Consider the following 25,637-nt stretch of genomic DNA (forward strand, 5'->3'; position numbering starts at 1 on the left):
TTCATGAAATTTGTAGACTGAACTGAAAGCCAATGTTTGATCTCAGAGTGAGTGATATGCCTATCAAATGGCCTTGTTAAACAAATGTTATCTGCTGTAGGTCACAGCAACCAGGCTGTAATTGAGCAACCTAGATTATTTAAACTAAGTCAATCATTAATACAACCATTACTGGCTCCATTTCAGGAGGAAGTATAGGAACGTGGCATTCATGGTAGGTGGAGGAAATATGATTTTGATTCTGGTTTGTGTATGTATTGATAAATTGTGAAGGAATATGTACAGCTATTTGTATTCTTCATTTGTAGGCCATTATCTCTGCTGTCTTAAGTGTTTGCTTGGATTGTGATTTTATTTACTGATGTATGTATGATCAAATATTGTGTATATTCTAGATGAGTGGATTGGATGTTTTAGAGGTACACTGAACTGTTTTATGCAGGATATCATGTGGATATAAGTCAAGTGGCATATTGTTATGCTTTTTAGTAGTATACCCACTTACTACTTCCTCACTTTTATTCTGACCATCATTATTAGTGTCTCCTTCCAAGGTTCCTTGCACTCATGCTATGTTTCTTATATTCAAGAATACATGTACATTTTTCTCCCATTCTCTTCTCTTTCTCTCTCCATGTCCCTAAATCTGCACTTATAATGCATCTGTTTGTGTTTTACTCTTTCCCTCTAAGTTTTTTTGTTGTTGTAATCTCCCTCTCTTTCTCTCTTGCTTGCTGGCTTGTTGTTCTCTCCTCATCCTCTCTCTCTTATTTCATCTCAGTCTTCTACTTTTTTCTGCCTCCCCTTTTTTATTCTCTCTCTTTGTCTCTCCCTCCTTCATTTTTTCACCTTCTACATAATTATAAATGTTTATGAATTTTGTATCATTTTCTCTTTCTACCCATGTTTACATATTCATTCACAGTGTACTTTTCCTTGACCAAATCAGTTGATAAATCTATAGTCTGCATGGTTTGGGGCTGTTAATATCAAAACCAAAGTTAATTTGTTTTTGCATACACACATCTCCTGTATCACTTTTCAAGCCGAATCCAATCAGTAATATCATTCAATTTATCAACCACGACACATTACATGTCAGATGTTAGTGCCATCAATTAAATCTTTCTTTGTTTTAGTACTCCAGCCGGGTTTCCTGTTGTTGTTTTAACACTCCACTTCTTACATGACATCAACCTTTGGTTTTATGACAAATGATGCATAGGTAATGAGATACCGATATATTCATGAGTGGATGTGAGTGCAATTCATTTACAGTAGATGTGGACCTTTGCATTGGGGTTTACATGGTACTGAGGCTAAACATATCACATCAATGTAGTAGGTTTTGTGTTCTGACAAGGGAGTCTTACAGTCATTGGATATATCTCTGTAAGGTTTGTCCATGTTACCTTTTTATCATTTAAACTAATTTCTCATGGGCATTTCAAAAACAAATACTGGGTATACGTTGTATAATCATTATTTTTTTGCTTTGAAAGCAGATTGCGTATACAATGTGTAGTACCAAACTGGCATGGGAATTGGCAAATCAAGATCCTGCTTTGATTTTTTATTGACAGATCAATATTCAACCATCCATGTTGTAAATACTTTATATACAAGTATATTGAGCAAAGGTCAGTCATGGTAATTATCATTCCATAGATCAACACAAATAGATATTCTTTAAAAAGCTGACTGTTTTCTCACTTGGATTTATATTGACCATATTTCTTAACAGCCTATGTGCTAAATCAGTTCTTAGGGGATATTGATACTGATTGTTTTTTCATAATTCTGGACTCTTCCTTTTTTCTAACCACACCAATAATTATCAACTATTATCGTTCCTCCCTGTCTTAGCAAAGAACAGGAGCTAATTATTACTCTGGTTTAGGATTGAATGACGAATGTATTCATTGCAATTGTTGATGTTAATCATGCAAACATGCATTTTTGCTTTTTGCTTTTTTTTATATTTCATCTTGTATTTCATTGTGATTTTAATACCAAAGTTGATGCTTTATTTTTAAATGTCAATATAACCTGAAATCTATGTGAGTAAAGTACATGTAATGAAAACAACTTATCTTGGTTTAATGCTGTGACTTTAAGTTGCATTGTATAAAACTAAGTTATCACAATTTTCTCATACTTTAGAAATGAAGCTTTTATGCCTTTTCATGTAAATACATTGCTATGGCACTTTCACCCCTCCATAAATTGAAACAGGCATAGTGCCAATGATGCATATTTTTTAATGAATATTTGAAAGGTTGGATGCAGAAAGGCAGTATAACTTCTAAGTCTTAAAATAGCGTCCTTGTTCTACTAACAGTGAAAGGGAACAGGAAACCTGTATTCCTGTAGTAGGTAGGAAGTTATGTGGTCTACGTGAGGAAACTCATTTCTAGTTCCTGATAACAATTCTAGAAAAATCATACCAGGGAGAGCTTTCTAATTCTACAAGACCAAATTTCTGTCATGCCCTTCATTACAATTATTCTAAAGTAAAAAAAAATTATTTGATCTTTCATATCCTCTTTATGTATTAAGCGTTTTGAGAGCAGAATGATGTTTTGTTTCTATATTGTAAAGCACTTTGGGCATGTTCATACGGAAAAGTGCTGTATGTATGCTAAAATTTATATAGGTAATGTAAGTAGCAAATTTATATGTTTTTCTTTTAATGAAATTCAGTTGGGAGCGTTGTTGGTTAATGCAACATCATAGCAATGATTTTTAGTAGAACAAAGGTTATTCATCAATATTTTCAACAATGTTTTCTGGTGGAATTGATTAATCATTTGAACACTGAAATAGTTTAGTTTGTACATGCATGCCTTTAGAGATTCCTTTTAGAAAAGAGAAATATGTTCACAACTCACTTGGAACTGACAGATTTTTTTGCAAAATTTTTGCTCAATCTTTTTGATTGAATTTCCTACCGGTATCACACAATCGTCTGTAACCGGCAGATTGTAATAAACAATTATACACCTTATGGTATGCAGTCACTTATATATATATATATATACAGTATGTATAAATATTCAGTTTTGCAGTATTATTTTATCCCCCTTCCAATTTAGTGTGGTCAGTAGTACCAGTATTTTATCCAAGCTTTGTGTAATGGTACATGTAAAGGCTCTTTCTTAGGACAATTTATAATCTTTTGTGAAAGATGATTTTTTTCATACAATATTGATTTCTTTGAATCATTTGAATGTCCATGTTACTTAAATTTGGTATGTTACATACATCTGTATTTAATTAATCAAAGTTTGTGCTTTCGAACAATAAAGTAAGCATAATGAAAATCATCTCTTGGATTTCATATTCCTTAACATTTTACCAACGTTTAGAGTAACAGGAGGAGAGTTGTTTGAACGCATCGTCCAGAGGGATTCCTTTTCGGAGAGTGAAGCTGTAGGTTTCCTGAAGCAGCTGATAGATGGCCTCATCTACATGCATGATAGGAATATCGTCCATTTAGATCTTAAAGTAAGTCAGGACTTAAAATTGTACATGGGGGGCGGGGTGTTTTGTCACTTTTGAGGTTTCAATTGGTTCTGCCCATAAATACAAAAATGTGACTTTTTGGGGTACAAAGGGGAATGATGTTTTTTTTTTAAATATAACTCCTAAAAGCTAGTATTGGAAGTCAAGAAATCACCATAAGTGAATAAACATACAAACTCTATTAAGCACATCTATTCAACACATTACATGTGTTTTAGGAGCTCTCGTAGCACAGTAGTTTTAATGGTATTGGTTAATAAATCCCACTGCTGCCACATGTAATATGCAGTAGGTTGTTTAACTTAATGATGGAGTGGACACATGACTTTGTTAATACCTTGGTCACATTTGCTCTACGGCGGCCGTACGGCAAGTTGAAAACAGCCGTTTTAACATATTTTGTACCAGCTGCATATAGGTGTTTTGAATTAAATTTAATAAAACAGCTGTTTTTGACTCGCGGTACGGCCGCCGTAGAGCAAATGTGACCAAGCTATAAGTGGTACATGTATTTCAGAGCTCATTATGGAACATTAAACAAACCATTATGGCATGTGCACCAGCATTGGAATGTACATGTACTTATTGGAGAGTTTCTGGATTTTATGTAATATTGTTGTGGCTTGTATGTCCTTTTTTTAATGTGGAATAGGGTTAGTTTTAATCAAATCTATTCAAATATCACCCAATGTTTTATATTTTGTTTCCCCTCTCACCAGCCGGAGAACATTCTCCTAGTGGCACCAGACTCTGATGACATCAAACTAATTGATTTTGGTTTAGCAGCTGTGTTGAAGGAAGGGGAAGAGGTTAGATGCAAGTTCGGTACCCCAGAGTTTGTGGCTCCAGAAGTCGTCAATAAGAATCCGGTATCCACGGCAGCAGATGTGTGGGGTGTGGGTGTCATTGCATATATTCTGTAAGTATTCAAGTGAACTTTGCATGATTCATGTTTAATGCACTTGCTATTCTTGTTTATCTGTTATCATTGTAATTTCCTGTACTTTTCCATTTTCCCTGTCTTTAGTAACACAGACATCCCTCTTCCAGTTCCAGTGATATGCTTTTCTCTCTTAAAGCTTTTTTGGGGCATTTTTCCACTCCACATGTATTTATTCTCGGCGAACAAAATGGAATAACAAGATAATGTGCGATTATGTTGTGGTTTTATTCAACAGAGACGAACGCTTTTTGGATTCTGGTGTCACAATGACATAACTATAAAACATGAATATGAACAATACCTCTGATTAGAGACTTATATACATGTATGTCTGGAACCAACCGATTTTTCATAAATAGGGGACATGACTCCCATTCTTTTGAACAGTTGCGTCAATAAAATCATTCATTGGATATGTCCCAGATAGAAACCCAGATCTTTACAAGTTCAGCATCACATATATTGAGCAATTTAATGTCAATATTCGATTCCAAATTCAATGAAGGAATTGCAAATCAGAAGTAGATTTTTCTTTCCTTTTCTTTTTTGAATTGTGGGTGCTGTTTCATGAGTTGTGGGTGCTGTTTCATGAGTTGAGAACATCTTTAAAAATGACTGAAATATGAAATATCAGATTTGGCACATGAATTGTGCAAAAGCTGATTAAGATGCATTGTCTAAACTCTAAATAGATATTTTAGTGTAAGCCCCTAGAGAAATGTAAGGGTGCTGCATGCTATTAACTAGCTCGCGACTAGTGGGTTTGATCTCTTAATAAACAATTGCAAGCTAGTGAACAGAACATGCTTGCTAAAAGATAGCTTAATTGTTTCCCTGCATGCCATTACAAGCTTATTAAGCTATTCGCTTGCTAGTCACCAGCTAGCTAGTTATAGCTTACTGCTAACTTGAAATTTTGTAAGGTATGTATTTAATGATCCATGATTTGTTTAAATAAAACAACTAAGAATAATACTTCTGTTAACATTTTGAAACCTCATAATTTAATCATTTGTTAGTAACTCAGGAAAAGAGTGGGTTGGATGCAGTTGCGAAAATAGAATTACTTGTCCCAAGTATATTTGATTTTCCGGGCTCAACTAAATGATTTATTGTTGTTCAATTTGTTGTAATTGTCATTGTTTTTACCCATTTTGTCCCAGATTTCTTTGACGCCCCCATATCAATCCATATTTATATACAGATTTTACAGATTTGTTATTTATTTATGAAAAAAGTTTTACTTTTTTCTAGTTATTTTAAGTTCTACCAGTATATATTATGAGTTTTCATAAACGTAGACATAGTTGTCATATATTTGATATAGTGTTGCTCATGAAATCTGAAGTACAAGATGACTCAATTCAAGGCGATTAATTGTAATTTCTACTGGTACACATGTATTCTGTGCATATTTATATATGTATTTATACAGTATATATACATATTTTTGGACGAGACTAAACTAGGCAAATTCAATTCATCACACTTAGCAATGATTCCTAGCTTAAGGTTCAGTAAATATAAGTGAATTGTTATTTTATTATTTTTTCTTACAAAATATAAAACAAGCTTGGCAATTAAAAATAATGAAATAAACTTCATAAATGCTAAATGTCACAAACATGAATTAGCTGACATGACAGTTTTCTAAATAAATTACTAAACATATTCATATATATATACTAAATTTCTACCACAGTTAATTGGCAGTATTCAAATATCTAGTTATACAATACCTGGTAGTCATATTCCTTTGTAATTTATTTCATGGTCATTATCACAACTGGGATTTATGTTTTAAGGACTGCAGTTTGGTTTTGCAGTTGCATAATATTTATCATAGTGATATTCTAATATATCATTTTTTGCTTCATTTTGAATAATCTTTTACATTTGTTTATTGCAGTCTGAGTGGTATATCTCCGTTTGCTGGTGAAGATGACCGTCAGACCCTTCTGAATGTCCGAGGTGGTCAGTGGGACTTTGATGATGAGGTCTGGGATGACATCTCGGATGAAGCTCAGGATTTCATATGGCTCTTGTTTGAAATGAATGCAGAGTGAGTACCCCTACAGAAATTTTCAAGCTTGCGACTAGCTTGCGGCATGCTAGTAACTAGCATGCGGCTAGCTTAATAAGTGTGTAATATGCGTGCAGAGTAATAGTTAAGCGATATTTTAGCGAGCAGGGACTGTTCGCTAGCATGCACTCGCTTATTAAGCGAGCGCCCTGCTAGTCGCATGCTAGTTACTAGCAAGCGGCACGCTTAAATTTCTGTAGGGGTACAGAGTTCCTTTTCATTTAAACAAAGACTATTGTATATTATGGAACAAAATCCTGCTCATTTTGTTTTCCCATCTTCTTGATTGTTTTAAATCTTCCCAGAAGTTTTCTTCTTGTTTCAAAACATGCAGTCCATGTAATTTTGTTCCTCCATCATTTTATATTTTGTAGTTACACCGGATAGATGGTGTAATATAAGTGTGTTATATTTTGTTGTTATTATCATCATGCCACTGTTATATTTCAATGATTTTTGTACCAGTCGGGGTTTGCAAAAAAAAAAAAATAATAATTTCTTTGATACTGTATATACAGTAATGAACTGGAACTGTATTATAGAAAAACTATTGAAGTAGGATTATAATACCAAAAGAAAGATTATTTGATTTTATTTCACTTATATTGAGGTGGATTGCCAAGATTACAAATGAAAAGTTGTAAATGATTGAAGATCGATAGGTAACTCATTGGCTGACCAGTTGAAAATTTAAGACTACTTAATTTATTGTTTTTCAGCAACTCTTGTAACTTTTTGATTAATACAATATTTTATATTGTTTTTAGTACTCCCCAGTGAAACATATCAAGAAAGGTATAATTATTTCAACAAAAATATTCTTTCAATATACCATGTATGTATTAATTATCCATTAAAGAAGTCAAAATTATTGGCTCAAACACATTTTCTTTCTTCTCAATTTGTTTTGAGTGTGAATAAGAATTAGGGAAATCAACTTTGCATGTGTATTAAGGTTGGAACATGTGGAAATAAATTTGTTGCTTGTACAGATCCACTTCATTTGAATTAAAATTTTGTAATACATAAAATCAAGTCATCAATTTTAAAATTTAATGTAAATACTATGTATTTGCCTTGCCTTCTGGAACATGATTTGACGAAGGTTAATATGAAAGCAGCCATTATTTGTTTTTATAATTTTGATTTTTCTAGGAAGAGGCCTGGATTAAAAGAAGTATCAGAGCATCCATGGTTGAAGGTATGAAAATGAAAAATAAAATGAAATACAAATTATATTTTATTTAATGGGAAATTATAAGGGGATCACATCTTTCAAATTATATATCAACCAAATTGTAAATGTTTGTTTTGCTGATTAGAAATGTTGTCAGGATTATGCTTGCTTGATTTGATTATGAGATCATCTTAGACACTTAAACTGGAGTCTATGCTGTGTTTAGTAGGTATCCCAATATAAATAGGCAAGGCACCTTCACAGCATCTATCCTATCCCCACGGTTTTATCTATGATGAAACATGAGGATAAGAGATGAAAACATGCTTGCAAGACTCCTGCAAGAGTTTAAAATGCTGCTTTTACCAGTGGTAAGGTGCTTAACCTACCGGTAGTTCCCATACTAGTACATCTGCAGTGAATGATATTTGATTAGAGAAATTGATAAAGTAACATTTTTCCAGTGAAGCACTTCTGTTGATGTAGTGTTAGGGATGGGGGGGGGGCTATAATATGATATCTCAAGTGTTCTTAAGAGTTAAAAAAAAAACTGTATATTACATATGAATCATCAAATTTTTTTATTGTCAACTTTGATAAAATTTCAGATCTTGTGAATGGTCCCCTGTGATTTTTCTGTCTGTCCACTTGATAATAATGGTTCATGTAAAACATATTCCTTATTCATGAAGACATCATATCTTTAATCAGAAATGGTGTACACTAAGTATACCTGTACTCTTAGACAATTCAAGTTATGCAGATTTGCTGGTACCACTAAATTATTGTCAACATTCATTATGTAATATCTACAAGACTCTCATGAAAAAACATTGTTACTTTTAACCTTACTATTTTTTCTACAATATCAGGCCACAGAAAACTTTTTAAAGCAGTGTCTCCAGGTTTTCGTAAACAGAGAGGCTCATAAAATAAAAATGTACAGAATTTTGCAATAAGAAAAGGGGGTGGAGTTATCACATAAAAAGGGGCAGGCTTAAGGTCAAGTTTGGATGGGGAAGTTGATGCATCCAGTATGTGCTCTCTCCTGCTTCTATCTGCCAACGTAAGGGTAAAAAAAAGAGCATTACAGTTTAGTGGAAATTTGTTGTGAATAGCAGACTATGAGTGAACCTACAAAATCTTCAAATCTACCCTGCCTGTCTGTCTAGCCGAGTATCTAGTCCAGTTTATAATGAATTATATGAGATGAATTATACATTATCTTCCCATCTCTGTTTGTCTCTCCATCTAATAATCTTTTGATAATTTGCATCTATTTATTATTTGATCTATCCAACATTTCTTTCTGAATGTCTGTATTTCTGAGTATTTCTACTCTACATCTTTAAAAGTGAACCTATGAACAATGTGCATTAATATTGCTTTGTTTTATTTTATTTTATTTGTTTCATTGTCGCTATTGTAGTTTGATGAGCGTCAGGACCTAGGTGCTAAGATTAGCTTGGACAGACTGAGGACTTTCAATTCCAGGAGGAAGTGGAGGGTGAGATATTGTTATTAACATTGTTAGAAAAATACTTTGTTGCACCCCCCCCCAACTCAAAATGTCCTGGGGGGGGAAGCTTTGAGATGCAATTCTTGACCTACATGTATTACACAGCTCAAAAGTGACGCTCTACCAATTGAGCCAACAAGGCGGTATATATGTAAAAAAATATGTAACATAGACAAAGTAAATATTGCAGTGTCACCACTAAGTATATGAAAGATATAATGTGTGACATATGAACATCTTTTAATATTATTAATAGATTAAAAAAAAGTTTTGCTAAATAAAAGGACTACTCTTGGTTTTCCTCCTATTTTTGTAGGTGAGTACATGCATGATCATTTGTCTTTTTACCATTACAGAAAGCCTTGACAGCAGTGAAATCGGCAATGAGATTGCGTCGCCTTTCAAGTCTTGGTAGTAACCTGAAGAAAGCAGCCATAGAACACACCTCTGGCCAGCAATCATCAACGTCCTCTTCACCTGCCACCCCGGATTCCGCATCATCCACTGGCAGCGACGTCTTCAGCGAGGACAACACTACCAAGTACGGCAACCTGTTATCCCCGACGAGCTGCGAGACCATCGTGGAGAGCATAAACGAGGAAGGAGCCGTCGGCGGGGAAGGGAGCGAGACAGGTAGACGGCGTGGTGCATGGAACACATACCGACATTAAAAATCAGAATTGTTTTCATCTGCCATATTTAGCATGACGTACGGAATGTTGCACACACACAGTGACACTATATCTATATCTACCTGTCTATTGTGCCTATAACTTTTGTGTTTGACTGTTTTCAAAGCTAACACTGCTCAGCGAGAAGAAAAGCATAACAAACGTGTGCATTTAAAGTGTCTTCTGTCAAAGTACATGAAATATTTCATTATATTTGTCATGTATTTTGATGAATTGTAAACCAATGAAAGCATGAGGCTCTAAAGAGAGAGATAGAGAGACAACCAAATCGCTGCATGTTCTCTGGCTTCAATACTGTATCAAATTCCTGCTCACAAGAACTTTGATATTTCTGTGCATACTAACTTTCAACTGTTCAATTATAGTACACCATCATTTGTTACTGTAACGGATTCACATTTCAGTGAGATCTTCACAGTCAAATAATCCAAATAATATTGTGCTTTCAAACAATCAGTTTGAGATATTGTTAGAATCTTGGGGAAAAGTATAGCTTCCAGACCCATTTGAATAGTACTTATGATATTCCAGGTGTATGGTTATACTTCTTGTCAGACTTGAATGCCATTCATTTTATCCATTGTGAAATGAGTTTCTTTTCATTCAGTTACCAAAGCTAAGTGCCTGAAACTAAATCTGTTTGATCTGCAATAAAAACAGCCTCTGTTTAAGTTCAGGTTCTTGGTGTATTTGGGTTTGTTCCCATGAGTGTAGTTGGACCAGCTGTTTGGAGAATTATTATTGCCAGGTCTGCCAGGAGGTTAGCAGAAGGGGAAAGTAGCTCAAATTTTGTTCACAATTCGATCCCAAGTAGAACTGCCTAGAGATGTATTTCCGATGATTGATGAGTACACAATCCAGAAAAGAGATTCATGGGGAAGTTTTGGGTATCGGGTTAGCCATTTGTTCACCGTGTGAGCCATATTGTGAAGAATATATTTTTGTGACTTTCAGTGCGTGTGGTGTTCATACAAAGTATCTTTCATCTTTGCTGCATTGGTGAAAGTGCTGTTCAAGGAGTGTAATAATTGAAGCAATATTGAAGACGCTAATGAGCAGACATCTCTTAGATGCACGAGTGCCTTAATTTTGTGGATATAAAGGAATATTATGTGGATTTATCCATGATAAAGTTTTTTTTTCATATGAGCGTCTGCACCAACATCATATAAAGAATTGTTCTATGACTCTTTCTGTGTGTAACCTGCAGAAATATCATTGATATTGCCTTAATCAGAGGATTTTGTAAGTGAATTTTGGCAATTTCTATTTGCTGGCCAGGAGGAAATTTAGAAGTATAATGCCAAAGTGTTAATATATGATTGGTGTCACAATGGAAAGGAAGAAATCAAACAGTGGTGAAAACATGGCAGATTATTATAAATCATTGCCTAATAGAGACTATGAGAATAACAATGGAGGCACATCAGGTCGTCCCTACCCGCTCCTGTCTCGACCATCAAAGCTGAGCTTCGCCACAAATTTGCACAGTATTACTGAGAAGTCAGAAGGAAGCAGAAGTGCTGAGCAAGTTAATAACGACTGGGAAATTGAGAAAGATCTGACAGAAGAGGTATTTTCACGATCAGGTAGTGATACATCGTCACTTGTATCGACTCCGCGTTCACCGTATGGTTTGAGGAACTTCTCTCAGCTCTCCTCTGAGTCAATGGAGGATATGGACGTGGGTAGATCAGAGCCGATGCAACCAGTGTCACAGGATCCCGACATCATGGCCGCTAGACGAAGCTCAGTGCGGAACAGACGCTCTGGATTTGCATTCCACTTCGGAGATCAAGCGGTTCCTGCAAATGCCTTTGTCAATACTGAAGAAAATTGCCAGGCACCCAAGATGCTTTCTGTCAGTGAAATGATGATGAAGATTGGTTCGGGCAAAAGTCCGAATGAGTCGAGTGCTAGTATGCCGGCAAAAGAATCTCCGCCTGTCAGCTGTGCATCCCCCACCCTTGATCCACAACGAAAGGAGAGCCTCCGTAAAGCTGGAGCAGGTCCTCAGCGTTTCAGCCTAGTAGGTCTTCGAAAAGTCTCAAGCAGCGAGATAGAAGAAGATTTAAACTTTTTGCATTGCTTAGGAGATAGTAGACTCCGTCTGACTTTGTATGAGCGGATAGCCTTGCTTTGGTTTGATTCTAGAGGCCGTTTTATTGTAGGCCTCCTTGTAGGCATAGCGATTGCTGTGTTTATAAGGATTTCGCTGGCTATTACAGACTATATCTGTAGAAGATGACAGGCATAGATGAGGCCCAAATACTTGTTTTTGAATGTGTATAGTGTCTGCACTCTTTATAAAATGCTTGCCAAAGTAGTTGCAAAGCTGAAAATTTTAGTGTAACTTTCATGAAATTTCATGAGCTATCTAATAATATTTCTGTATGCTTGAGATTTTTTTAAACCATAATTTTTTAAAATTTTTTTTTAAATTCCTCTACTCACTGTAGCTGGTTGCCAGGGCCGTTATGTTTTATTGGTCGTCTGGTGAAAACGAACTGTTTGACAGATAAATTTCATACTTGGGCCAAGCAAGACGGTAACAGTTAACCTTGTCCAATTATGCATGTACAGTGACAATAATATTGTTAAATTTTGGGGATCTTGAGGTCAAAGAATAATGTAAGAATCATTTTAGGGTATAACTTCAAATTCAAGTGAAGAATGTATATTGGAGTGACAATATTCTGCTTAGATTTAAGGGTCACATGGTCAAAGGTCACAAGATTATTAATTGTGAAAGGTTTATCTGATGAATTGTACATGTTTTTACGAAGATTTATCTGTCTGTTGCCGATTGAAGTAAAAGTATCTGCATTCTTTGATATATAATTGATATGAATGTAAACTTGAATGTGCTGCATTTTTGGGGTTAAGGGCAGTCATTCACATAAAAACCATTCCCCCCCCCCAAGTAAACCCAAAACAATAACAAAAAACAGAGATGTCATGTTTCAGGCATATATGGGTCAAAGGAAAATACCATATTGCTCATTCAGGATGATTTTGGATGTTTTCTTACAATTTAAACTCCCTGGAATTACAAAGAAATTACATGGCAATAACAGGGAGTTACACTTCTGATTATGATCACTATCTATAAGTCAAGTAGGTGCTTAAGCAGTGATAAAAGTTGAATATACATGTATCTGTCTCATTTATGACATCAAGGGGTCATTTCACAAGCATTGGCATATGACAAGCCTTCTGGTTTTCTCAGTCAGTTTTGCTTGGGACCCTTCTGCGATCATAAATAGCATAAAATAAATCTATTTAAACTAACAAAAGTAAAAATAATCATACATCTATGATTTTTGGTTGAAAAACACAATTTGCATTGACTTTGTACACGGAATCACATTTTTTTTTTTAGCAATTTCGGGTCTGACATGCACTTACAAAATGTCGCATAATTTCAGAACCGCGTCCCGGGGCGTCGCAAATTGGTCTCAAAAGATGCACAAGACTTGAAAGTAAAAAGTCATTGAGCGGCGGCGTGATAAAAAAACTTTGCGCGACAGCAAAGTGATGAAATTTGTTGAGGGGGGTCTAATTGACCCCTCCCCCAGTTTAATAAGGGTTAATGTTTATTTCTAGTACACTGTACAAAGTTTGTACCCACATTTACAAAAATTATCAAGCAATATTTCATAGATTGTTTGAAAGTGATATCAGGCGAAATATTACAAAGCACAAAACTTATGAATTATTTGGGCTTTTTATTATCTGCTTGGGTGTCCACTCATCAGAATCTTGACCTGTTATTTCATAATAGACAATTCATATTACATTAATAGGTTATTTATGTTGAAACAATTCAAAATGTAGTCTCACATTTTTACACTTCATAATTTAGTTGTCAATGTCATTTATCATGTGTATAACTTATAATTGGGTATATACCCATACTGTTTAAAAAAATAACTGTTCATGTTTGGGTTTCTAAATGAAGAAATAACCATACTATAATTAGCTAACACAAACTTATATGCTATCGGGTGCTTTCAAATTTCATACTTGATATTCTAAATGGCGTCATGATAGATAAGAGGAAATATTTCCTTTTTGTTGCTTTTAGTCAATTTGAGTAACTGGCAATGACATTTTATCAACTTCTGTTATCATTGTCTGTGTCATTTTGCCATGTTTTTTTTCTCCCTATTGTTGGTTGAATCTTGTTCATACTCCTTCCTCAATGGAAGTCAGAAAAAAAGTTTGAATTGATATGTACCAATAAGTGCAATCAATCTTATATTGCATCTTTTGATTAAGGATGCTTTTTACTGGCTTTCAAGCTCACTTTTATCTCTGGAATTCAATAGAGTTATTAGACTGTATAATAATGATGTGTGTAACATTTTGAAATAGCTTGATTTTTTTTATTTTGTGAATACAGCTTCTTTTAAGATACCTTAAGATATGGTTTGAAACCACTTCTCCGTTAAACAATCTAATCTTAATGTACCAAATATATGTTGGTACTCTATTGTTAGCTGTATTGTTACATGTTAACTGTACTATTATCTATCAAGTTGTTAGAGCCTCCTTTTTGTCTCACCTGCATAGCAGAGTGAGACTATAGGCGCCGCTTTTCTGACGGCGACGGCGTCAACACCAAATCTTAATCGAAGGTTAAGATTTTGAAATGACAGCATAAATTAGAAAGTATATGGACCTAGTTCGTGAAACTTGGACATACGGTCAATCAGGTATCACTGAACATCCTGCATGAGTTTCACATCACATGACCAAGGTCAAAGGTCATGTGAGGTCAATGAACTTTGGCCACGTTGGGGGGTATTTGTTCAACTACCATCAGATCTCTGTAACTGTATTGGTCTAGTTCATAAAATGAAGAAATAAGAGTAACCAAGTATCACTGAACATCTTGTGCGAGTTATAGTAGTTTCCAAAGTCAGCACTGCTGCTATATTGAATAGCATGATGCAGGTGAGACCGCCAGAGGCATTCCACTCGTTTGAATAGTTCCAGCATTTATGGCCGTTTTAAACATTTTGGTTATTCATAATATGAGTAAACTTCTATTTTAAGTGAAAGTGCAATTGGGTTCAGTTTATGCAGAGTGGACTATTTTAGGAAAATTTGGCATATTGTAAATGATATTTAGAAGTATATTTATATCAGAAATGAACAATGAAGTGTGATTGTTTTTTTAGCTTTAGTGAAAGGTAATACTATATACAATGGCAAGTTTATGATACAAAGGTTTGTGAGGTGTATCACCATTTTCAAAGCAAATGAGAATAGATATTTTGCTATTTCTTGTCATTTTTGATGACACACTGAAATGTACCAGTGAGATATTGAGGATTGAACACGACAGAAAGCCATACTTTATCACTCGAGCATGTTTCATTTGGTGTATTTATTTGTGTCAGGCATTGTGACTCCTCCCACACCCCCTTTTCCCATTTCCTTGGTCGGCACTGACCCACTCTTGCCCGCACTCCCCCCTCCCCACCCCATGCCATAACCCCTCCCAGGAAGTCTACTTTCTCGCTTTAGTTGTTGTAGTCATTACATCCTATTTGAATCATTCAAAGCCATTAAATAGATCCATTTAGATAGATGTACCTCATCAAATTGAATGAATTGATGCATGATCATCTAATGTGATTCTGTAATGCAGTAATTACTTCATTACTTTATGAATGTTTTCATTTTTGTATACATGATCACCAAAATTGAATTATTTCTTGATTTTCACTTTCCCTTATTCAAATCCAAATCTTGTTAGTTTTGATTTGATAGTCATTAAAAAGAAATATGCTTAAGATTACTTTGTGAAATTGAAGTGCATTTAATCTGATTTCATAACGTAAGGATATTTCGTTCTGATAGACAGATATTTAGAACTGTATAAACATGTGAATTAATCATAAATATCTTATTCCGTAATTACACAAATTAGTTTTAAGACAAATTGTTCTAAAGTTTATCTGCTTTATCTTAAGCTGCAAGGCAACTAAAGCGGCATCTTCAAACTACTGTAGATTAAAATTGCCGATGGCTTTTATATTCCATCCAGTGCAAGTTTTCGAATAGTTTGTATCATCTATTCCTGTACAGTTTACCCCCACCAGTATACTTCTCCATTATAGAAGTGATAGTCTTTCTCTATCTATTGTACTTTATGTTGGTTATTTGTCTGTCCCTTTAAAGACTGCTTTGTTTTCAATATGCTTAACCACGCCCCTTTCCCCTTGGCGCCAATCCATGTCCCTCCTTAAACCTCACCAACCCTCCTATCGCACATACAACCCTAAACTCGACACCCATCCCATACTTCAGTTATGGATCAAACTCCCGTGTTCGAGCTCGAGTTGAAAGACCTGATCGTCATGGAAATGAGTCAGCTGAAGTTGACGTGTACGGTGAACGCCCATCCCAAACCCACGATGACATGGTATCACGGAGAGAACAAGCTCACCAAAGCTTCTGGAGGCAGTCGAGGTATCCAGATCGGCATTGAGAAGGGCAAGGCTTATCTCACCATACCGAAGATAGGCAAGATAGATGCAGGGCAGTACAAGTGTGTTGCCACAAACAAAGCAGGAACTGCCGAGTCCGTTGCTAATCTTACAGTGGCTGGTAAGTAACTTACTTTTTTTACGACCCTATCAACCTTGGTTGATTGGCAAAAATTACATCATACCATTGCCCTACCGCTGCAATACATATGAACCAACACTGTTTCAATACGAGTTCGACGCAAGAGAGACGGACCAAAGACTAACTCTGTTTCTAACACCAGACCGACGCAAGACAGATGCCATACCAACGTCATACTACGCTTTACCAATACCAGACGGACCAAAGACCAACTCTGTTTCCAACATCAGACCGACGCAAAAAAGACGCCATTCCATCGTCATATACGCTATACCAATACCAGACGGACCATAGACTAAATCTGTTTCGAACACCAGACCGACGCAAGACAGACGCCATACCAACGTCATACTGCGCTTTACCAATACCAGACGGACCAAAAACTAACTCTTTTTCCAACATCAGACCGACGCAAGACAGACGCCGTTTACCAATATCATACTACACTGTATATACAATACCAGACGGACCAAAGACTATTACTGTTTCCAATACAAGTTCGACGCTAGACAGACGCCATACCAGATGGACGCAAGCCATGACCATTCCAACACTGTTTTAGTACCAGACTGACGTAAGACATCAGGCGCTATACCAACGCCATGCCGACGCTGTACCAATACCAAACCAACGCAAGACAGGCTATTCACACTGTAAAAATAACACATTTTTCTACCCGTTGATTGACAGTTGTATTGCTAGGCACTGGGGTGAAATTTAACCAATATTCTAAATTTGGGGGGGGGGTTCAGAATTGAAAATTTCTTCAAATTTTCTGTAAAATATCAACATTTAATGCACTGCATGATACTAATGGTTTTCCTCATTTGATGAGAGCTGAAATGTATAAAATTTTAATCTGACTAATTCTCTTTCGTGCTATATTTCTTTGACTTCCCATATATCTGGAAGTCGGCTCTTGAGCGTTTTGCTGTGTGATAATTTCCACTAAAATTATTGTGCTTTTCGCGATCTGCTTAATGTCACCGCTACACTGTGAAATTGCCATTTACTGGCTATCCTATCAACAAATTCCACATGTATTCTTACTTTTAATTTTGGTATTTGTTATGTTAAAAAATGTTTAAACTAATAACACTAGAATAGCGAGACTGCGTTCTTAGTTTATGATGAATATGAATTCTAAATGATGATAATTATGGGGATTAAATTAAAATGTATCGTGCAATGAGATCAAAACTATTTGGATAATTAACTCTTTTAGGAAGGTACCTTTCTAATAGAAAATTTTAATAGTTTCAACACTGAGTCGCTGTTCAACAATTGTGGTCCACTTGAATATTGCCTAATGAAGGTACAGTATGTATATTTTTCGTGGTCGCATTTTTTTTTCTTTTCTTTTTTTTTTATAGAAAGGAAACCATCCTACATACGGGAAATGACATGATAAACATGGGGGGGGGGGCAAATCCGAGATGCATTATGTGAAAGTTTGGAGGAAAAAAAATAGAAGATATTGCAGTTGTGAATTTGTTATTGTTTCATAAATAATTCATTTGATATTTTGTATTAATATTGGGTTCAGATTTCTTCCTATACTGCCTGTGACTAAGTTGCCCACTTCATATCCGTTCAATTGTTGGAACGGTGAAGTGATTGATATTTCAACATCTATATCAAGCTACAGCTATTACGTTAAAAGACATTGTTCAATAATACACAAAAGTTTGATCAGAAATGCTTTAAAATAATCAAGTAGTTAAAACGACTGGGGTACAATAAAATCATAAATACGTATAAACATTCAAATATTTATTCGAATAAATAAATGTAATATTCAAGTCAGAAGTCGCTGTGATACGATTTACGGATACATTGATGCACTATTTTTTTCTCAATGAGTATAATTCACCAAGCTAACCCTTTTATCCAGACTTTCTTAGTTGTTTTAAGAGTGATATTTTTAGTACAGAGGGGCAGGAGCCACAGAACCCCTCTTTCAAGGACCTAACTATAATCAATGCCTGTTTTCATAGCTGTACCCGAGGCTCCATCTCGTCCTAAGATCCCATTGGTGTCGGCCCACGAAGCATTCGTCTCCTGGAAGATGAACCATCCCCCCAAGAAGGATGATCTAGAAGGTTATCTACTACAATGTAGAAAAGCAGGTAAGATAATTGATCTATCACGGGGGGGGTCCGAATTGGGCAAGGGGTTGACAGCTCCATCCTGTGTTTTTCTCAAGCAATTAGCCCTAACAAGACTTTTGACAATAGATACATAGCAAGAGAATGGCTCGGCAGCCCAGAATTAACCAGAAAAAGACAAGCATGAATCCTGATTACATTCCTCCACAGTATTTTACAGGATTTTATTAAAAATTATAACATAATGTTAGCAATATAGGATACAGAATATGACGTGGATTACATTGATGGTCATACATCTCTAACACTATTTCTAATACCTCTTGGGCTCTTTTCCTGATGAAAATCATTAAAATTAACATTTCAACATAGCTATTATTATCATTTGTTTGGCGTCACCTGTGCCTGGAAGGCGAAAAGCAAACTGAATCACTATTTCCCACAGGTCTCTCCTCCCGATATAACTGATTAGGGGAGTGCAGGTGGACCACTACAGCGGGGTTTCCCCTACTCTTATACGACTAGACTCTTCGCTTCTCTACACGGGACCTCCATTAACGTCCTATCCGTTAATGGGGTGTATAACGAGTTAACACATTCTCATCTTTCTCTCTTTTCAGGTGATAAACAGTGGCTTGTTGTATCCAATGTAATCAAAGATTGCAACTTTCACGTGAAATCTCTGAGCCCCGAGAATGAGTATCGTTTCCGAGTGGCCTGCGGCACCCCTCATGGATGCGGTCCTTTCAGCAAGTCTTCTGTGCAATTTAAAACACTCCCCGAAGGTAATGATAGGAGGAAGAAAATAAATATGAAGATTGTGTCTGGTGATGATGATGACATTGGTGATGATGTTGATGATGATGATGATGATGATGACGGTGATGCCGTCGATTATGGTGGTGGTAAAGAGGTGGAGAGGAAGAAAAGTAAGGTGATGGTGACGATGATGATAATAATCTTTAATAAGGAGAAGAGGGAAAGGAAAAAAACAAGAACAAGGAGAAGAGCAAGAAGGAGAAGGGAGGGGAGGGCGAGGCAAATGAAAAGAAGAGGAAGTAAATTGAAAAAAATATACGCATCATTCTACGATAGCACACTTATTAGTAATCGGTATAATGTGGTTGACTGGCAACTGTCTGATTTTGACGTCAAACATGAATGGGGTAAAGAGACGTAATATTTCGTGAAACATTAGCAAATACACCAACCCCTTAAAAATGTTTACTTTTCATTCACAGGAGCTGATGCCTTGAACATGGAATCCATCACAAAGTTACAGCACTCGAGAACGAGATCGTTGTCGAGAGAGAGGCATAACTCCCGTGACGAAGTCCTATCCGAGCTCATTGATGATGAGGATCTTGGTCCTTTGGACTTGTCTCTCAAATCATCCGTGATGCCTCAGAAGATTTATGAGATGCAGGAGGAAATTGGAAGGTAATAGCATAACGTTCAACTGCCTTACTGATGAACACGATCAGGGTCGATCAATTTATCTGTTTTCCTGATCTATATAGCTCAGCAACGTGATATGGATCACTATACCTTGATCCATACTAGTCTGCCTTGATTTGGATTTTCAGCAGTATTTTGGCTATCCAAAATGCTCAGAAGCCGAGCAAAGTTGATCAGTGAAGACCAACCGTCATCAAGGCAGCTTGACCATGTTGACCACGATCTTTTAGTGATGCTAGATCATCCAGGCACGACGTGCATTTGACCTAGGACTTGATCGCATTGACAAATAGGCAGTGGAATCATATACATCTTTTTGTTAATATTTGTCTTGTAGCAGACTGACATATTGTGTTACTGTAGAAGTAGGGATAAAAACGAACATTATTTAAGTTAGCCTGCAAGCAAAAATAATCTGGGATGGGGTATATGCTTAAAAGTAAACAGTTCGAAAACAAAATGTAGACTGCATAATATTTCGGAAGTGTATGGTCAAAGGTGAATTTTATGAAGAGATATTTGAAAATGGTAATAACGAAAAATGAAAAAAAAATGTATTCGCGCTCAAAGGACTGGTCTCATGACATTTCAAATAATTGGCGAATTATATATTCGAGAATGCAGTCAATATAATTCTAGGACAGAATACGGAGCCATTGGATATTTGGGGGTCATCGAATCTGTCATTAACTGGCAGGTCACTTTTGATGATGATGATGATGATGATGGCGAGTATACATTCCAATGTATGATGTATACTAATGACATCTCATTATCATTAACACCCTTCAAAACTCCAGGGTCACAATTAACCCGGAAGTCAGTCAGTTTTGGGTCACACTCTGTTCTGGGTAAAAATTGATCTTCATAATTTTCGTCCAACGAATTTTCAAATCTGACATCTTTCCTTTATTTTGATCTAAGTGTCACTGTGCTAATTGTCGGATAATTATATGCTGGTAGGTCCATGATACGACTAATCCTTTCGAGAAACACTCCCCAGGAATAAGGTCAGATGTGATTATTTCTGGGTCAGATCTGTGCCTATCTGTGTAACGTCAGGATTTATTCCGGGTGGGTGTTTGATAAAGCTGTTCGTAAGATACAAATGACTCTATGCGCTACTGTGATTCTTTCTTGTGATTTGTGACATATAGCCCTATGTAATTGATTTTGACCTAAGAACGTGTTCCAGTCGTGCGTAACTTAACGAACAGCTTTTTGAAATACCCACCTGGTAACCCAGAACGGATTGTGTCTTCAACTGACTGATTTCCAGGTCAATCTGACCAGTTTTCTTAGAAAGTGTATGAGAAACACTGAATTATTGTTGATTCATTTCAGAGGAAGATATTCGGTGGTGATGAGGTGCCGGAAGGTAGCAACGTGCAAAGAATATGCTGTCAAGATCCTAGCACACAACAAGAAGACGCAAGATAAATGTCTGGCAGAGTACGAGCTTCTGAGGGAACTATCCCACCCCCACATCCTACAGCTCCGAGAAGCCTTCCTGACGAACAGGCACGTCATGTTGGTCACTGAGCGCTACTACGGAGGAACAGTGCTGAAGTATCTGACCAAGGAAGATACATACACCGAGTCTACAGTGGTCAGAATAGTTGCCCAGGTGAGCCCCCCCCCCCCCGGCGTACTGAACAGTCTGGACCATTACATGTCGCTACTCTACTATGAAAGATGGCAAGTTCATGAAGTTGTTGACTCTATGTCTCGAATCATGGCACTAAAGTTGATTTTCATCTCTAACTCTATCTTTTCCCACAGGTTTTAGATGCCCTTGAACACCTTCATATGATGAACGTGGTCTATCTCGACCTCCGACACGACAACCTCCTCATGGAAAGTCGAAGAAAGGACGTCGTTCGGCTAATCGACTTCGGGTCTTGTCGGGTCATCCAAAAAGATGGCGGAAACAAGATGAAAGGCATTGATGTTCTACCCGAATTCATGGGTTCGTAGTCAGCCATAATATTCCTTTTTGTATTCTTATTCCATTTGCGTTTTCTCGTTGCTATGCTATCTCTAATTTCCCATGTGAATTTTAAGTCCATATTCCTTAGTATTTCCATTAATTAAAATTATTATACGTTTTGATATAATGTGGAGGGGCAAAGAGGGTCCTACATCTGTCAGGGGGGGCAGTAAAGACGACTTTCCTATATGACTTTTCAAGTGAGTACTTAAAAAAAAGAAGATAGGAAGAAAAGAAAAAAGGAAGAAAAAGTATGGAAAATAATTTAATTAGATCTTATTTAAGCAAATGAGATCTGATAAATCTTCGGGTCACCTTGCCTTCTAAATGACCTACGCATCTTCCGGTTATGAACAATATTATTTCATAATCCTGTGATCAATATACTTAAAAGATCATATGCGATGAGAGAGGAGTTGCCAGATTTAACATGTTGAAGGTTCCTTCACCAAAAACTGTAGTTATCAGTCACCATCCGTTATAACTTAATGAATTTTCTTACTGACTTTTTCTCAATTTCTCATAGCTCCTGAGCTAGCTGCCAAGGGAGGGTCGATAGACTATGAAACAGACATATGGCCGTTAGGAGTTATGGTGTTTACATGGTATGTGTTCATAGATTTTGAAAGTGAAATGACTTTGCTTGCTATTGATTTGTCATGGTTTAGAATTTCTGTATAGTATAATAATTATTGTCTGTTCGGGCGATTCGGTTCTGGATCAGGAAACGAGCTAGAAAACCTGGCTACAAGTCATTATGATCATATTCTGAATAATTTATGACACTCATGGCGCTATTATATGTACAATCGTAGAAATTACATGAATAAATAGGAATGTGGTTAATCGTAGTGGCTAGGCCTCTCTGATTAAACCAGGTATTTAATAGATCTTTTAGAAGTCACCCTTGTTGATGAATATTTACTATCATCGTCTTCACCATCAGTCCATCCCCGTTACCATTATGATCATTGTCATCATCATTATCTTGATCTCCTTTACTGTTGGTGACATGATCATAATTGTGTATCTTCGTTTTTCAAAGTATTTCTCAAATACCATTGCATGTATTCATATGTCACTTTAAGGCCTGTAGCATAGAGTTATATAAACCTAACTCTATGGCATGTAGATCAATATCTTGTTCAAGACAATCGAACCTACAATCGGCGCTTTCAAATTGGAGTATATACTTTAACCAATGAGCTACACCATATTGGCTATGGCACCATGCAAAACGACATAATGTATAACATTTTCCCCTATAGGCTGAGTGGTACCTCCCCGTTCTTGGGTCGTAATCAAGAGAAGACAATCTACAACATCACAAGGATGAAATACAATATAAGCAGTCTCTTCCCGAACGTGAGTCCCGAGGCCAAGGCATTCCTTCAAGCCATCTTCAAGGAAAAGCCAATGTAAGAATTTGTATTTTACTGACTGCTAAGAAAGCATAAATGTCTTTAAGGAAATTTAAAACAACAATAATACCGATTAAAAGGTCGGCCTGGCGTCTTAGGCATGATGATAAAAGCTTGTTCTTATTCCAAATGACCACCGATTGTTGATTTAGTTTTGAACCAGACTTAAGGTTCTGTGGTGCTTATGAGGATAGCTGCCCAATTACCTAAGGATATAACCGCATGGACTTGGTGTCAATCCTGGCCGCCAGATTGAGAGACCGCCACTCTATTGCGCCTCATTTTTCTTTTAAGGATCATATTGTTCGTACTGAAATCATGCTATGATGATTATTTTGTAAAGGTATATAGTTTAATGGCGTTTGTTTTAACTTTGGTGATACCAAAACATAGATAGCAATGTCCTCATGTGAGTCTACATCAGGCCTAGCAATGACTTGTTCGGAGTTGTTATTGATATTTTTAGTTCTTTCTGTTATCATAATGAGCATTATCTTTTCAATAATTTGGTTACCCTATCATAAAAATTTTGCTTAATCATTGTTGAATCTTTCGGCATTGTATACTTTACTTCAAATTTCTTTGGATATGTAACCAATTTATTTGTCGTGCTTGTGAAATATGCTTTATTTTCATTATCCTAGAACAAATATATATATTTTTAGACAAATTTCTTAAGTGATGCACCGTATCCATATTTGGTCGATACAATTCTCGAGCACGTATATTTATATATCTTCTAACCCTTTTTTCAATTTTCCAGTGACCGGCCAACCGTAGCTGACTGTCTGGAACACAACTGGGTGAAGAGCATTAACAAGCCAGGATCAGCCCAGTCTAGGTCTTTCCCAGTCACTAAGCTCGCCAACTACAGGACTCAATTCCTGGCTCGAATGCTACAGAACACCACATTGGACAACGTCTCATTGAGAACGTATGGCAGTGAAGAGTCCGACGACTCATAATGGTACCTCTGACTAATACCATAAACATTCACTTGATTTATGTAATATAAGATTTTAATTCTTAGGATTTATCAACCATGATGAGTACTCATTTTGTGTGAATATATATTTTATCGGTGTTTGAGAAGTTGAGATGACATTTTAAAGGAATAAAAAGTACTCTTAAACGTTGTGCCGTGTTTTGACGAGGTTCGTGTATCTCAATAAAGTGCAATGTGACTGGTTTGTGGTTGCACGCATAGACTTTCAGAAACCTCATCCATGGAGGTATATAACTCGAGAATTATAGCATCATTAAACTGAATTCAGTTCGTTGCTCTTAGTTTGGGTTATGGATATTGTTTTCCTTCATTCTAACGACAATTTGATATTAGGATAAGGTAGTACTTTTCGGCGAAGAAAATAATATGAAGGTATGTTGTATAGATTCATGTTAGGCAAAGGAAAGATGGGCTCGTAGATAAGGAATGAGAATATTGTGAATTAAGATTAACTTTGAAGCTTTCTTCAATTTACATGGTATAATGAAAAGGAATTTTAACCAAATGTCGCCAAAGAGCAGAATACAATAAGTCAGTGTCGTTGTATGACGCATTTCATAATTCACTTCATTTCCTTCACTTCATTTTGAAAAAGAGCGATATTTTAATTAACAATGTAGGTCTACGCAAATTACTAAAATACAAAGTGAAACAGGACAGTGAATGATAAATTGCAATAATGAGGTGAACTTTGAACATATTTTTTTTTAATTGTGCTTTTCAAGAGAGAGGTGAGGTCTAAATGAACCAAACGGAATCAAAGTGGTTTTAAAAATTGATGATATGAAACTGGTCTGCGAATATAACCTTACCTCTATCACATTCTTCTCTTAACAACCGGTGTGTTGGCTCAGTTGGTAGAGCGTCCGTCTCACAACCGGGAGGTCGGGGGTTCAAACCCGGCCGCGTCAGACCAAAAGACGTTAAAAGATGGGAGTTGCTGCTACCCTGTTTGGCGTTCAACGATTAAAGGGATAGAGCCTCGTCGATCTGGCGCTGCACAGCGGCTGCCGGGCCCACGATCAATTGGGCAAAGCAAATTTTCGGAATATTTCATTTCATGTCTATTTTCG

The 25,637-nt window shown here is 36.3% G+C and overlaps 1 protein-coding gene across 2 annotated transcripts in view; it reads left to right on the plus strand.

The window, feature by feature from the left end:
* LOC121424918 (striated muscle preferentially expressed protein kinase-like) overlaps positions 1 to 25,390 on the plus strand; it is a 116,974-nt gene extending 91,584 nt beyond the window's left edge. For both annotated transcript variants that reach the window (XM_041620811.1, XM_041620819.1), the window contains 15 exons: positions 3,369 to 3,507; positions 4,245 to 4,444; positions 6,378 to 6,530; positions 7,707 to 7,752; positions 9,158 to 9,235; positions 9,604 to 9,880; positions 16,261 to 16,560; positions 18,579 to 18,710; positions 19,310 to 19,474; positions 19,931 to 20,129; positions 21,492 to 21,774; positions 21,930 to 22,116; positions 22,664 to 22,742; positions 23,406 to 23,555; positions 24,322 to 25,390. In XM_041620811.1, the coding sequence (XP_041476745.1) occupies positions 3,369 to 3,507; positions 4,245 to 4,444; positions 6,378 to 6,530; positions 7,707 to 7,752; positions 9,158 to 9,235; positions 9,604 to 9,880; positions 16,261 to 16,560; positions 18,579 to 18,710; positions 19,310 to 19,474; positions 19,931 to 20,129; positions 21,492 to 21,774; positions 21,930 to 22,116; positions 22,664 to 22,742; positions 23,406 to 23,555; positions 24,322 to 24,523 (2,590 nt within the window). In that variant the 3' untranslated portion in view covers positions 24,524 to 25,390. The remainder of the gene's footprint in view (positions 1 to 3,368; positions 3,508 to 4,244; positions 4,445 to 6,377; positions 6,531 to 7,706; positions 7,753 to 9,157; positions 9,236 to 9,603; positions 9,881 to 16,260; positions 16,561 to 18,578; positions 18,711 to 19,309; positions 19,475 to 19,930; positions 20,130 to 21,491; positions 21,775 to 21,929; positions 22,117 to 22,663; positions 22,743 to 23,405; positions 23,556 to 24,321) is intronic.
* The last annotated feature ends 247 nt before the right edge of the window (positions 25,391 to 25,637 follow it).

Source organism: Lytechinus variegatus, chromosome 1 (genome assembly GCF_018143015.1).
Source record: "Lytechinus variegatus isolate NC3 chromosome 1, Lvar_3.0, whole genome shotgun sequence".
Taxonomy (NCBI): domain Eukaryota; kingdom Metazoa; phylum Echinodermata; class Echinoidea; order Temnopleuroida; family Toxopneustidae; genus Lytechinus; species Lytechinus variegatus.